The sequence below is a fragment of the Montipora capricornis genome, chromosome 10, assembly GCF_036669925.1.
Source record: "Montipora capricornis isolate CH-2021 chromosome 10, ASM3666992v2, whole genome shotgun sequence".
Lineage (NCBI taxonomy): Eukaryota > Metazoa > Cnidaria > Anthozoa > Scleractinia > Acroporidae > Montipora > Montipora capricornis.
Window position 1 is genome coordinate 37,022,262 of NC_090892.1, and position 15,000 is coordinate 37,037,261.

Sequence of the window (15,000 nt, forward strand, 5' to 3'; positions counted from 1 at the left end):
TACGGTTAGTGAAAATAAAGGGTTTTGGAATTGCCCGCGTTTTGGTGTTTCTGGGTACTGCTTAAAGGAGCTAGTTCACGCAATTTTAGGCAATTTCAGCACTGATCGAATGGTCATAGAATCAACTAAAATATCAAAATAACTGTTCAAAACTATAGAAGAACTCTAAAAAAACACAGGGAAGGCAAGGCTGTGCTCTAAGGAAAATTTCGGGGAGCCTGAAGCATTTCAGCTGGGATGCCCAGCCCTCCAAGTTGGTCACCCGAATTAATTAATTAATTAATTAATCAACAACGCGGCAAGATCTTCATCCATGTCTCTCTCAGCAAAACATTGCTGCTACCACCCTGGCGATCGTCGAACTCGCTAGTGCAAGAAAAACCCGCAACCCGTCAAATTTTTCACGCCATACTTGAGAAAGACGAGAAACGTGGCAATAGGGCCATTTATATGAGAGAAAATAAGCCGCGGCTTACTCTGACCGCGGCGTACATAATATGCGAAAGGAACTATTTATACGAGTATAAACTCCCCGGCTAGGATAAGCCGCGGCTTGAGAAAGCCTTGAACGTACATTTTGTACCATTTATAAGGGGTGTTGGCGTCTTATGTAAGCCGCGGCATATTTTCTCTCGTATAAACGGCCCTAATGTCACCAATGTTTTTAAGGTTTAAAAGTGAAAAAGTAAACCTCGATTGAGACAGGTTCATGTAAAAACGTTTGGGTCTAACACAGGTAAACCTTATTTACTGGTTAGTTGGGTTGAAAATAAATTTTCAAAACGTGAATAAATGCTGCTTGATTCCGGTGGAGCTTTTGTAAAAACTGCCGTAAAACAATGAAACCACCGCGGACGAAAGCTGGACGAAAATCATCGCTACAGGACAGAACTAAACTATTTTTTCCTCATATTATCAGTAAAATGTTTAGTGGAATGAGCTTTTTGTCGATTCGGTCGAAGCGTTATTTGTTCAGGGCACGCAATGATTTGTCACTACACCAAAGACAACGCGGGATTGCTCTGTTTCTAAAACAACAACAAATAACATGATCTCTTTCCCTTTTTTTATTTCGTTATTTCATATACAGGGGAAAAACAACCATAACCTAAATGTATTTTAGCCAAGGCGCAGCCGCAAAAAATCGTAAAAATATTAAATTTGCATAAACTGCGATTCCCGGGTTCATACAAAAGTAAATTGCACTGCTTTGCCGGCCCACTTTACCGCTGTCAGAGCAGAAGTAACAACTCTTTTTTAAAACTATAACCAAGAAATGCCAAACTCCACGTTCCAAATTTAATGCTATTTTTGAGAAAGAATCCAAATTCGTGCGGCCGCCGGTCGTCACGTGCAAAGTCACGGTTTATGTTACATGTGAAATTATGTGGAACGGCCTTTGAACCGACTGTTTCGCACGAAGAATAAACATTTTCTGAGACGTTTCGTGAACTGTAACTACCAGCATATTAAATTGTTTAGCCGCTTTATCTGCTAGAAATACAATATACCAGAGTGCCCGGCCTGGCGACCAGGTAATTTTTCCCACTCGCCCGAAGCCAAATGTTAGTCGCCTCAGGCGACCTGGTGCCGTTAGAGCACAGCCTTGGAAGCCTAAAAGGGACATACATGGGTGGACAAAACTGGAGCGGATTGAAATGAATTGAATTTAGGTATTAAAATTTTTCAAATTTATATCAGTCTTTATGAAGATATCATTTACACAGCTGGAAAATCATTCTCAGTTGTTATGTGGCCGTGATTTTGCAAATGAAAGACTCTTGCTCTGCCAATTTGACGTTTCGAGCTCATGATTAACAAAATTAAACAAAATTACCTAAAATAGCGTGACCTAGCCCCTTTAATTAAACCAGTTTCTTCGCTTTCTTCTGTAGAGAATTCCACGGTAAATTTCACGCGAAAAACCCATATCGCATGAATCACGAAGCGATGAGCGCAATGTCGGTTTTTCAAGTGAAATTTACTGCGGAATTCACCAGTTAGGCAAGAGTTTGCCTTTTGGTCGAGGGTCGAGGGTAACTAGTCGAGTCCGTGTGAATGTAAAAGTTTTTGACAAACAAAAACATGACCCAAATGCAGCAAAAACAGGCACCGGAAACTCGAGTAAACACGAGCCTGTGAACTTTTGAGTTGACGAAGTTAAGAAATAATTTGAAAATAATTTTGAATAAATTTTCGACCCTCAACCATTTACCCTCGACCCTCGACTAGTTACCCTCGACCCTCGACCCTCGACCCTTGACCAAAAGGCAAACTCCTTCACTGGTAATGGAGGGTTGGTAGGTTTTACCGTTCGGTTAAGAACACTTTGATTTCTTTCGGGGTATCCCCAAGTCACCATTGATAAAATCATCTCTTTATTTAAGAGATGTAATGGATTGTAAGCGTTTAGAAAACTGGGGAAGCACACTGTGTGGATCGTGGGTTCTTGTCTTGGAGGAACGCGACGGTACAGCCAAGCCTTTAAGCCCCGACGAGTGGATCGAAAGTCGACGCTTTAAAGACGAAAGTACTATAGCTCCTTTAAAAAAAAAAGGAGTGTCACGTGTGGATTTTTTTCTGTAAGCGACTTTCGGTAATGATTAATTAAAAAGTTTGAAATTTCAGGTTGAACAGAACAGGCTGAGCAAAAAATACTTTTGCGGTTGTACTTGAACAAAAACGCATGCAAGTCCGAGAAAAATGCACTGCCAGGTTACGATTCAGTCTGGCTCGAGGACCAAACGAAAGTAATGTTCTCGTATTTCTGTTATTTTGTGCGTGAAATTCTTTGCGCAATGGCTGACAACTTAAGCCTTTGATGTGTAGCTAACTTCTCTGTTGCCTAGAAACCACGCATCATCCGTATAGAATGCTATAATCATTGTTTGCCAAATGAAATTAGATTTAAGCAGGTGAAAAATGGGAGAATGGACAGCTAGCTATTGTTTGGGAACTCCCTAAAATGGTCGTTCTATAGCCGAGTTTGACTGCATAGAGTTTCAACAGCGCCTCTTCAAGATCAGGCGGATCTTATTTGCTGCCACGGGTTCGTTTTGAAACTCGATTTTAGATTTACCTTTAGCGACTTTTCAGGCCCAAAAGTTGTGAAATTCAGGTCGGTGTTGATGTACAGTACAGTACATTGCAAGATGCATGTACAGTTGCCTGTTTATTGAAGTTAAACAATCTTCTAATGGAAAGCATAATAGAATACGGGAATCCACAAATGCAATTTGCAAAGGAAAAGTTTGTTTTTAATGAATCTTCAGTTTATGTTATGACAGTTTTCTCTCAATCTACAACTTGTATTTTAAACATTACACTTTGGATCAACTCCATCAACTAGACTTGCAAACCTCTTGGGCTCGAAATCAGTTCAGTGAGTGCTATTTTCTAGTTTTAATTTTTCATAAAATACTTGACAAATTTCGCAATGGACAATATTTGATTTTTGTTGATTCAACTAACCAGGTAGACGAGATCTACTGAGACGCTCGTTTGTTTCATTAGGGTTACATTTTTAATGCTTCATTTTTAATGCTTCCATTCGATTCCTTTCCTTGCTGGATTTGACGTTGTGTCAGTTGAATGTTACCAGAAAACGATTGAACCGGTCCGGTAAAAGGCTTTATGTTACCCGGACACCTTCAAGCCTCTTTTTTAAGAGCCGGTGATTTTCGAAGACGATAAATTCTCCGCATTTTTCCTATCACAGCAACTTGGAAGTGACATTTTACTTTCCGGCATCTGCTCATAAGAGCGTGTTAATTGTATGCGGAGAAACGTAATGCGTCTTTCACTTTTCTGTTTTCTCAGTTTTTTTGCCCTTACCTGCTGGAGTCCTTTGTATTGGCAAATGAGGTTCCCTCATCCATACCTTTTGTTTGTCCCCATACAAGTCTGGATAATCTATTTTTATCGCATTTAATTTCAATAGGAGATTTCGCGTCAAGGCTGGAAACTCATATTTTTCTGTTTTGGGTACTCTTCCCTCTACAGCATCACATGGACAATGGAATAGCCAGTCCAGCCCTGCGTCGCAGCCAGTTGGCTGTAGCGATGAGCAAAAGAGAGATACCAGCTACTGAAGCGGCTCATGAACCGTGTAATGACTTAGGACCGAGTTGCTCAAGTTACCTAGGAAGACCTTGCAGTAGACAAGAAAGGTCAGTAACCACACTCCTAGGCAAATGACATAAGGACACTTCTGTACACGACTCTTTTTTGTGACCACCTCGTACCTTTGGCTAAGATAGTCTAATTGTGAGAAGTATGACACCTTATTCTGTTCAACACCAACGTCAAAATCTAATTCATACTTCATTGGTTAAGACAGAAAGCCATTCAGGCACAGTTAAGACGACACGCTTTTCAGTAGCCTCTGCGCTCGCAAGCTATTGTAGCTTTTCAGAGACCTTGACTTGATCTTTTCCTTCTACAGGAGAGTCAGCAGCCCTGTACCTTTCCAGCACCCTTCCTCGTCCGTTCCTCCTTCTCGTGTTTCCTCTCCTTCTCCGTCTACTCGACCCTCTTCTCGCAGCAGCAGTAGCACTAAACGTGCCACGGGTAAAACCATCGATCCAAAGAAATTGGAAAGTGACTTGGCTGAGATTGACTTGCAAGAAAAACAGGAATGGCAAAGCAGCGATCCGCAGTTCATTAAGCTTTTTGTCCCCGATGAGCTCTCTCCTGAGGATCATGACTTCAGGTTTCATGACCCTTATCCGCAGACGTGGGTCGACGAAACTGTTGAGGGTGCTTGCTTTAGAGGTTCGAAGAAAATTGACCCTTTTATGTACAGGTTGAAAGAGTTGGAATATTTGAAAGAAGAGAAAGTGCTTTGGGAGATGTACAAAGATGAGAAAGTCAAGGAGGGAGTGGCGTGTGTTGGGTCTGTTAGAGGATATTCACAAAAACTTCCCCGACAAGTCTCAACTGGGGCGTCTAATTCTAGGACGCAATCCGCGAAAGTGAATGCGCCTCAGCTTTACCGAGCAAAATCAGTTGTCAATAGACTAAAACGCTATTCGTCGGCTGGGAAAACAAGCTCATCAAACCACGTTAGTCCTGTTTCTGATGATGGTTCTGATAGCGTGGTGACATTTCGTAATAGCGGATATCAGATGGGAATTTCATTCATCCCAGGTTCGCTTTATCCTGAAGCGAGATTCCTAAATAAGGTCCGATCTCGCAACCCGAGCTCGAAGTCTTCAAGAGGTGAAGTCAATTCTACGAAGCGCACCAATACACCGCACGCCGTGAACATTCAAGCGCTTGGAGAAACCAAAAAAACGTCGGGGCCGAAATGCGAAGCGTGCAGCCACAGACCAACGGTAACTCAAAGAGTGTCGTACACGATCCCACGGAGTATGGCCAGGTCTATCCAGTCTCTTCGAAATCAGTATGCACTGAAAGCATCGGAGTGTTACGACATTGTCGAATTAGCTAGAACTTTTGACCCTCCGTGTAAAAGTGACGTTAAAGCATCGAAGAAAAAAATTGACACTTCTGCCACTGAAAATGCCGCAAATAAAGGCATCAAATCGGGAAAAAGTTACTTCTCGCAGCGCAAAATTTCTCTTACGCGGTTAACCTCAGATGAGAGCATAGCTGTCAGAGGGGTCAACCCATTGGACCTGGGCCGTACCACTACTGGCCGCTGTAAATCCGCTAAGAGACGACCTAAACGGAGATAACAGCCTAGAAACGAAGATAAGTTGTTTATCGTTACAGCAAGATACCAAAGTTTAACTCTTGAAAGGACAGTAAAAACGTTTGCATGCTAATAAGGAATTGCGGGGCTGTCGTAATTGAAGTCCGCTGCAAAATTCTGAGTCAGTCATGAGCGCATCAGTTCCGGAAAGGCTACAGTTCTTTGGCTTGTTTCAATGCGGAACTTTCGTTAAATGACATTCGCTTTTTTGGGACATAACTAACATGACGAGAAAAGTTGAACTTCGAATGCCTCTCTCAGAGTGACTTCAGTTTTGGGATGGTAAACTTAAAAACAGCTTCCGCAATTTGAGTTCCTTTTGTGATAGAGCGTTGTTTTCCGGTGCGGTAAAACTGAGCTGATATGCACTGATGTGTTACGACATGCTTGCGGGCGAGCAGTCCCATTATAACTCGGAATTTAAAGTGGTCCTTCAAGCGGGAAACGCATGCATTAGGAGCTGTACGATCTCGATACTAGCCTCGCTAATTCCTTATACCTACTACAAGATCGTCGGCGACTTTATTGGTTTGGGACAGAACGCAAGATACAGCATCGTCTAAAGGACCATTTTATTCTCATCTAAACTGGTGTAAATTGACGAGAAATATCCTTGGTAGCTAGAGATTTTTTTCCCAGGGTCTGATGGAACCGAAGTGGGTTTTCCAAGGTCCGATTTCTCTCTGCTGACGAGCGATGTCGTTCTCAGATGGCGTTCATCGCTCCCCAGTCCGGCGTTTTCTGGGACCTTGAAAAATTTTTTTATGTCGTCTGGGGAGACTAGAGATAACCCGCTGGCGGAATGGAGAGCTTTCCCGGGATAGGAACACAAGGTTGTTGGCTTTGAGGGACCCAAGACATTAATTTTTGCTTCGTTCTCAAAACGAAAATTCCACGAGAGAAACGTTTGAAGATTTATTTTATGAGAAACTTGCTGAAAGTGTATTTATAGTTACGGCAAAGATTAAACTATTGTCATTGAAGGGTGAAGTAAGATTTTGCTAATGAAAATTTGAACTGTCAAATGATGTGATATCTTCAGTGCCTGATTCCATTCTAAGGCCATCCCCTCTTTTTTTCTCCGTTTAGCGTCGTCCGACCGACCCAAATGTTTGGCATTTTCCCAAAAAAAAAAAAAAAAAATTGGTAACGTCGTTTTTAAGCCATTTTATGTCACATAGGAGTTTCGGTGGTTGATCCTTTTTCCCACGACGATGTCTTAATTTTGCAACAACATTCACCAACTTTTCCACCATATTGATTTTGGGTTCACGTCTTGTTGTTTTCCTGGCTCCACAGCTATGATGCTGGGGTACCAGGCCTCCGATTCCGAGAATGCTTATGACTTTTTTTTTTTCACTCCAACCGACCGACCCAACATCAGGAAACGCATCCAACGGTAAACGAAAAAAAAAAGGGGATGGCCTAACACAAAACAGGTAACTCAACAATAAACACTTAATTACTGGTCCCGAGGGAAACAGTTCATTTTGTTTCCCGAGAATCTCAATGTTCCCCCGAGGCGCAGCCGAGAGAAACATTGAGATTCGAGGGAAACAAAATGTACTGTTTCCCGGGGGACCAGTCATTAAGTGATTTGTTATATAGCACAAAAAGAAAAACGTGCAGCGGCAACAGCAACAGCAACGTCGGTCAACATTCGTGGGTAAAGTGCACTGTTACCCTCTGACGTCATAGATTTTGCACTGTTGCCCGCTCAGAGACTTTTGGCGGGAAACAGTTTTAGTGTTAGATGTCAAGTGACCTCAAAGTAACCAATGAGAGAGCGCGCTGCTGGGGTAAAAATTCAGCTATATAACAATCATTTTTTAAGGCGATGCTCTATTGACAGTTATTTTTGTCATCATCCTGTAGCATGCTTAACCTTATTTCCTTTTTGTTTCCTTAAATTCTCTACCGTGCTTACCGATTAACATTTTTTTTCGGAATATTCAGTAGCGAGGCTCGTTGCCCGAATTATTCCAAAGATAGTTTGTAGGTAAGGAGTTCCTAGTTTGAACCCATTTTAAATTGAGAGTTTATGTTTTAACTTGGGCTAAACCAGTTTCAACTAAGGAAAAACAAGATTTAACATAGGACGCGATTCTACCTGCATGTGATACGCTACAAGGCACGTTTCTAAGCCCCCGATCCCCTACTTGTTTATCTTCCAGCTGCACATGTCTCCGTTCAACATTTCCCCTGAACTGGCTCAACAATTATAACGAGGATTGTGGGTTTGTTGGCTTTTTAGAGTCTTTTTCTCTAACCCACTTTCCACTGTTTTCCGATTGTAGTATCTAGTTCAGGCCTCTTTAGTGCAGAACGGGATAAAAACGTCCCTTCGCACCTGAAGTTGTCATTGCACCGCTGCCTTGCTTGTAATTTCCTGCGATATATTTCGGAAGAAAAAAACGACCATCGGTCACAGGTCATGAATAAAGAAGATCATCCATCCTCTCTTCCGAACTAATACATCAGTGGGCGGCCTGTGTATCTCCTTCTAAGATCATTTTGTCCGGAGTTCCTCCACGATGAAAACCTACGTTCTTCGTCATCTGAAGCTTCACTTTCCACAGGGAAGTCACCACTGAAATAAAATGAATATTGTTGAATTATTCATTCATTCTGTTAAAGCCTTCTACCTTGCTACAGTTTACGCGTTTGAACGTTAACTGTGAACTCGCCCAGTAACGCGGTCAAATAGCCACTTAGCTAAGCCGGTTAGAAGATGCGTTTCTTCGAATGGCCGGGTATTCTGCAATTACTCTCCGTTTTACCTGTAGAATAGAGCGGTTTTCAATTGAGTGTCGCAAGTAATTAGCGAATTACTTTGGTTTTGCATCTACTTCGCTCAGTGATTGGTTCAAAGTTCTCGAGCCACTTTTTCAGCCAATCAGAAGTGAAACCAAAACCAATCGTGGTTCGCACGTGCACATTTTCCCGCGCTTTGTGTCGGCTACGTGTAATTACTTCGAGTTTTGATTGGTTTACCGGATTGTCTCCTTCCTTTTTGATTGGCCTAAGTAATTACTTTGGTTTTGGTTTTACGACTCTCAATTGAAAATCGCTCTACCCGGGATGAGGATAGCAATTATTACGATCCTGTAGAGCAAGGTCATTTTGCCTCCACTGCTCAACCGAAAACTCGAGCTATATGATATGGCGTTGGCCAGCCAAGCCACAGTGCCATTTATTTAGCATTGGAATAGGTACAAAAGCATTTATACATCAAGAAGAGCAAAGCACCAGAGCCGGACACGAAAATCTGTATAATCCAGCAGGTAGAAAAAACCGAGGTACGTGTACCCTTAACCAAGGCAGTGGTGCGACCCTTCGGGTTCTAGGCTATTCTGTGTTCTCATGAAAAACACTATTTACGACTTAAACGCGCGCTATCAAATACAGGAAAATTTAGTTTTATCAAACGTGTCGATAAAGGTCGAATTACCACCGTGAACGATTTGAAAAGATGACGTTTCAATCGTTAGCCCTTCGTCAGAGCGAAAAGAGGAATTGTGGGTGTTGCTGGTTTTTATGCGGGTGTGGATGCAAAACTTGTCCTTTTATTTATGCGGATGTGGATGAAAAACTTGTTCTTATATTGCTAACATGGTTAAGATCTCAGGACCGAATCGATCCGTTAAAATCACTGACCATGCATTTTACATGCATCTCCGCAAATGTCATCTATTGCATAACCTGCACACTATGTAAGAAGACCTACATAGGCGAAACAAGGATGAGATAGACCAATTCGGCTAACTCCTTGTTGTACCCAATTCAAATCTCTAGGGGTTAACATGCTTTGTGTACTGCATTTGCATGATAATGTAGCATTCACATTATTTTAAATGATATGGTAATACTTGGAACAAAACGTTCTATTCCCAAAAGATTTTAATTGGGTACAACACTGAGTTAGCCGAATTGGTCTATTGGCGGACCGCTTTCGCAAACACCTAAGAGATGTAGAAAAAAAAGACGACAGATATTTCAAAACCAGATGCGTGCCATTTTAATCTTCCTAATCACTCCCACCACAAAATGACAATTTGCAGCCTATCCTTACACCACGGGAACACAGAGAGCCATAAGAATCTGGAACAAAATTTCATCTTTCAACTAGGTAAACTCTATCCTCACGGTATCAATGAACGCCTCTAATATCATTAATTTATTTTACAAATTCATGTTACCATATTTACACCAATGGCAAAGCTCTTCCACACCCGCATAACAAACAGCAACACCCAAAATTCATCTATTCGCTCTGTCAGCTTTCCAAATCGTTCACGGTGGTAATTCAATCTTTATCAACACGTTTGATAAAACAAAGTTTTCCTGTTTCACTCTCCCACCGACGCAGCACCACAGTCTCTTTAGAGACTAGAAATTTGTTCGCTATAATATACAGCCTAACGAAGGCATGAAACAACTGCTGCAGCGCGATAGAACATTAAACGAGACAGGACTTGTGCATGCGGCGAAGCCTTACCTTAAAATGAATTGGGGTGCGTTTTTTTGGGAAAATCCGAAAACGGATTCTTGAATCCAAAAACCGGATCATGAATCCAAAGTATCCGGCCACACTCGAGGAGGATATTTCGGATCAAATCTAAATCCGGATTTTTGAGATTCACCACTTCTGCGTTTTTTTGGGAAAGGATTTAAAAAAATGATTTTTGACAAGCGGTTTTCCATGCAAAAATGATCCACAAGAGCTATACGGTACATGACAGTTTCACCCAAATGTTTTTCTCGCGCCATATTTACCGTACGATCGAAGACACGAATAGGTCGAAAATAGTTAGGTTTCCTGCAAATTTCACACCAGAAGTTACACTAAAAGTTTGTGACAGCAATAATGTTGTTAGCACCTTTCCTACAGCTAAAAAAGTAAACTGGAAAAATACCCCCGGTAATCGATTTGTACCTTAGCACGCGTAATTTTCGTCATTTCTTTTTATCGATCGCTAAGGTATTTTTTTTCTGGTTGAGTTTTCCTTGAAGAATTTCTCCAAAACAAACCAGTTAGCAGCTATCTTTTTTGTTTTTCAAATTGCACGCAACTCTGGGTTTGTTTCTTTGCGTTGTCATGGAAATAATCCTTTTTCGGATGTTGCGTTTTTTTTACGCTAAAATATCCGTTGATCTTAGATCGCAAATCCGTTTTTGGATTTTTCCAAAAAAAGGCACCCTTAGCCTACTAACGCCCGCAAAGTACAAACCTAAATCCCACAAGCCACTGCGAACCTAAGCTGGCTCACCAGGCCGCTGATACATGCCGGCAAAATAGCAATTTATACTAATTTACAACTATCACAAATTACATTTTTTGTGAGTTGTCATTAGGCCAACTAAAAAAGTTGAAAGATGGCACCAATCTGCATCTCAACGAATGCTGTTAATAAAAATAAAAATAAAAATAAAAATAAAAAGTGTTGCTTCTTTACTATATGACTGCACTTACAAGTAGTAATCACTTATGGCATAGTAATACACGATGAGTCCCATTAAGAAAAATGGTGTCACCACAGAATAAAGGACGATTTTCCACGCTGGAATCTGGAAAAAAACAAATTGCATAAAAACTGATTGGAAAATCTGGCATAACTTTTCGCCTGAGTGAAGTAAAACAAACAAATAAAAAGGAAAAAAATGTTTTAGGTCAATCACAAAAGAAGTGGACGTTGACAGGAACCAACAACGCAATGAAACCACTTTCGAAACTCAGAAGACAACAGCTCTATGATTTCCGATGTGAATAAAATCGAGTATCTTGCAAAGCAAAGAACGAAATAGAATCTTCATTAGTCAGTCGGCGGCGGGTCTAATTTGCAGGTCGCAGGTCGCGGGTTGCAGGTCATTGTTTCACCTATACAGAAAGTATCCAGTTTTGACTCTTGGGGAATTTTAATTTGAAGGTAAAATTTAAAAAAAGGAAAGATTACTTAACGGTAAGAAGGCCAGGGGTCGCATTAGAAACAAGGGAATGTCGCTTTCTTTCTTGACTAGTGACTAGGTCAGCTGAAACAGAACACTGTGGCGTGACGCTAAAGCCCCGTTTACACGAGCAAGTTTTCCTTGACAAGTCTTCCTCTACAATTATCATTGCTCGTGTAAATAATCAACCAGTTTTTCTGGATAGTACAGACGATGAACACGTTTCCTTGACAAGTTTAGCCTGTACTCGCAACACTTGTTATTCAGCGAATACACGTTGCAGTCCCTAGCTCGTCGAAGGTTGCTTTCGTTTTAGCCGCCATTTTGTATATTTTGACAGCAATGAGCATGAGCTTGACTCAGGGAACTAATCTCATTAAAATTAATATTCCTTGCCAAATTTCATCCTTGACACTTTTTTCCTTGACAAGGAAAACGCTAGCATGCTACAACAGGCTGCAAAATTGGTGAGGCACTCCCGTTGAAAAACACCTTTTCTAGCTTTCAATACCCGCCGGACCTAGAATTCCAACCTTTCCAACTTCCCCACTCCCTCTCCCCTGTTCAAGTTTTCAGCATTCTCTACTTTCTCAAATCCCATAATACACCTCTAACACTCCAAAAACGGGATGCAATCCAACCTTTGCTTGGTAACAATCAGTCGGAATTCAGTCTTTGTCTTATTTAAAGTTACAGTTTGTTGGCTGCAAGCCACACTCGAAGTCTCTCCAGATCAAGATTAATACAACTATTTATTTCATCAACATCGCTACCAGCAAAAGTAATAATAGTATCGTCGGCGAACATCCTTGGTTAGGAATGCTGGAGACAATTAGGCAGATCATTTATATATAATAGCAATAGAAGGGGCCCAGTGTGTGCGATCACAGGTAAATTAATAACGCCCCCAAGAAGGTGAAGTGTCTCAATTTTGCAACTTCTTGTAGCTTTTCCTCGTCAAGGAAAAAGCCAATTTTAACCCATTTAAACGAGCAATTATTCCTGGCCAAAAAAAAAACTTGCTCGTGTAAACGGGGCTTTTAAGAGGAAAAAGTGGAAAGCGGTAAACTCGAAAGAGCAACAAGGGGAATAGCACGTTCTTACCATTTCATTTGGAGGCTTCCAGTAATCTTTGCAGTTCAAGAGTGAACATGTGTTTGCACCGATCGCATCTGAAGATCAACGAAAAATACATGATGGTGCTTTTACAATGTACAATATTTCTTACAACTATGAGTCTCGCAACGTTTCCTGTAAATAGCACAATTCATCGCGTAATGTAATTATACCAACAGCATGGTTAATTTGTTGAAAAAAATGCACTTTGTCGTTACTGCAACTCGTATACAACGATTTTGGCCGTTCCAAGGTGTGTCACTGTTGAATGTTTCGCGGACGTTGTCTCGCACTGGCATTCAAGTTGCAGGAAACGTTGTACTTCCCTTGGCGTGATGTGTCATTGCTGATGCAGAGTCTGACAAAAAAGTTCCAGTTTGTAATTATACGAAGCGCAATCGCAAGAGGGGTTACGCTCGTGTTACTCATGAGGGATCCAAGAATTGCAAGGACCAGGAAAGAAAAAGCTTGGTTTTACCAAAAGGGCTGTTAAAAGTTTGACTACCATCCGTCCGTTGGTGGCGCTTTGAGAATAAGCCCTTCGTCACTAAGAAGTCGAAGTCTTTCACGCGACAACCATTCTTCTCACCAAAGCCCACTATCCTTTTGGTCAGCACCAACAACATGAACTCTGGCCACAGCCAAAAATACGCGCAGTCGCGGCAATATTACTTATTGCTTCTTTCTTTTCGACACGAAAGCACACCTTCTCTAAGCTGAGGCCACTTAATGCTTCACATAGAGATTCCCAGCCTTCGAATGTAATGCTTCTGAGCGCCGCTATGTTCAGTACTATTGACGATTCATATATAAAGTCTGGAAGTCCTAGAATCCTATTTCTCCATTCTCGTGCAAGGGCCCCGCCGATTAAGAGAAAAGATGGGATCTGGGAACGGGAATGGACTTTCTAATGCTCCTAGGCTAAGAGCATAAAAGAGCACGAACCTTCAAAAAGTACAGGAAACGTGGGGTGCTAATCAGTCCAAACTGCGGTTTTGGCTGGCTGTTGAAGGTATGAGCGCCTTTCCAAGAACACCAAACACCCGAACGAACTACTGCATACTAGTAATACGAAAATCACTGAACCGACGGGTCCGATTTTTGTGATATTGTCATCGGGGCTGTCTGAGTGAGTGAGTGAGCTTAAAATTGTAGGCCTGCAGCGCGTGCATGAATTAATAACAAATTTAGTGTCAATGGATTTAGCACAAGAGCGCTAACTGGGGGCAATAACGAAATTAACTGAAATCAAATCAAGTATTAGCTTTTTGTGGAGAGGGGAAAACCGGAGTACCGGGAAAAAAACCTCTCGGAGCAGAGAAGAGAACCAACAAACTCAACCCGCATATGATGTCGAGCCTGGAATCGAACCCGGGCCACATTGGTGGGAGGCGAGTGCTCTCCCCAATTACCAAACTAATTTAGGATTTTTTTAATTCAACAAGTATTGATGTCCATTGTACAGTTATTCTGTTTGCGGCCCACTTGTCGCCTTTTCTTTTACCTTGCATGAGAATAGGACCTCAACAGTGGCGTTAACATTGGTGGCATTCTTGCCTAAAGCGCTTGTGCGCTTTGGGAGTTACAACTCGCTTAGCCTAACTGCACCGTTTGGGGATTCCATCGCTATTCCTCACAATACAGGAATAAAAGAATATCGAAAAAAGCCTTTAAAAACAAACCAAATACAAAAAAGTAATCAGGCAAAAAAAAAAAAGAAGTAAAAAAAAAAAGATGTGACACGATGTCTTGGATTATTTTTTGCCTCAAATCACTATCTGTGGCTTTTCCTGGTTAATAAACACGTCCTGCCTTACTTCACTAATCTGTGTGGCGCGTCTAACGAATTTGTGAAATTAACCAAAGAAATTGGGAATGGTTGAAATACAAAAAATCGGGCCCGTTCCACGGTTCGGTGATTTCCGTAGTATACATCATCCAGTCTTCCCTCTTTCTTCTTGCCCAGCAACGAGAGTATGATCGCAGGGTATCGAAACCGTGAACCCACGCTTAAGCTCTTAAATAGGATCTCAAAATGAAGAATCGATGAAGTCCTTCATGAATTTGACTTCCAAGCAGAAAATTGGTTAGGTCTTTCATATACCTGGGACCCGTTTCTCGAAAGTCCCGAAACTTTACGGGCCATTTGCGGGTGTCACAATTCCTTTTTTATCTCAAGAACGGAGATAAGCAGAAAATTGGTTAGGTCTTTCATATACCTG

General features: G+C 41.5%; 2 protein-coding genes across 4 annotated transcripts in view; one reads left to right on the plus strand and one right to left on the minus strand.

Annotated features, from left to right (window-relative positions):
- The window catches only part of LOC138018725 (uncharacterized), a 16,019-nt gene extending 9,278 nt beyond the window's left edge, over positions 1-6,741 (plus strand). For 2 of the 3 annotated variants that reach the window (XM_068865407.1, XM_068865406.1), the window contains exons 6-7: positions 4,003-4,169; positions 4,445-6,741. In XM_068865407.1, the coding sequence (XP_068721508.1) occupies positions 4,003-4,169; positions 4,445-5,699 (1,422 nt within the window). In that variant the 3' untranslated portion in view covers positions 5,700-6,741. Of the gene's footprint in view, positions 1-2,461; positions 2,583-4,002; positions 4,170-4,444 lie in introns of those variants that run through there. The other variant, XM_068865408.1, reaches the window with a different exon arrangement.
- LOC138018727 (uncharacterized) overlaps positions 6,619-15,000 on the minus strand; it is an 18,097-nt gene continuing 9,715 nt past the window's right edge. The window contains exons 6-8 of the mRNA XM_068865411.1: positions 12,767-12,834; positions 11,190-11,284; positions 6,619-8,306 (exon numbers count right to left, since the gene is read on the minus strand). Of these exons, the coding sequence (XP_068721512.1) occupies positions 8,186-8,306; positions 11,190-11,284; positions 12,767-12,834 (284 nt within the window). The 3' untranslated portion in view covers positions 6,619-8,185. The remainder of the gene's footprint in view (positions 8,307-11,189; positions 11,285-12,766; positions 12,835-15,000) is intronic.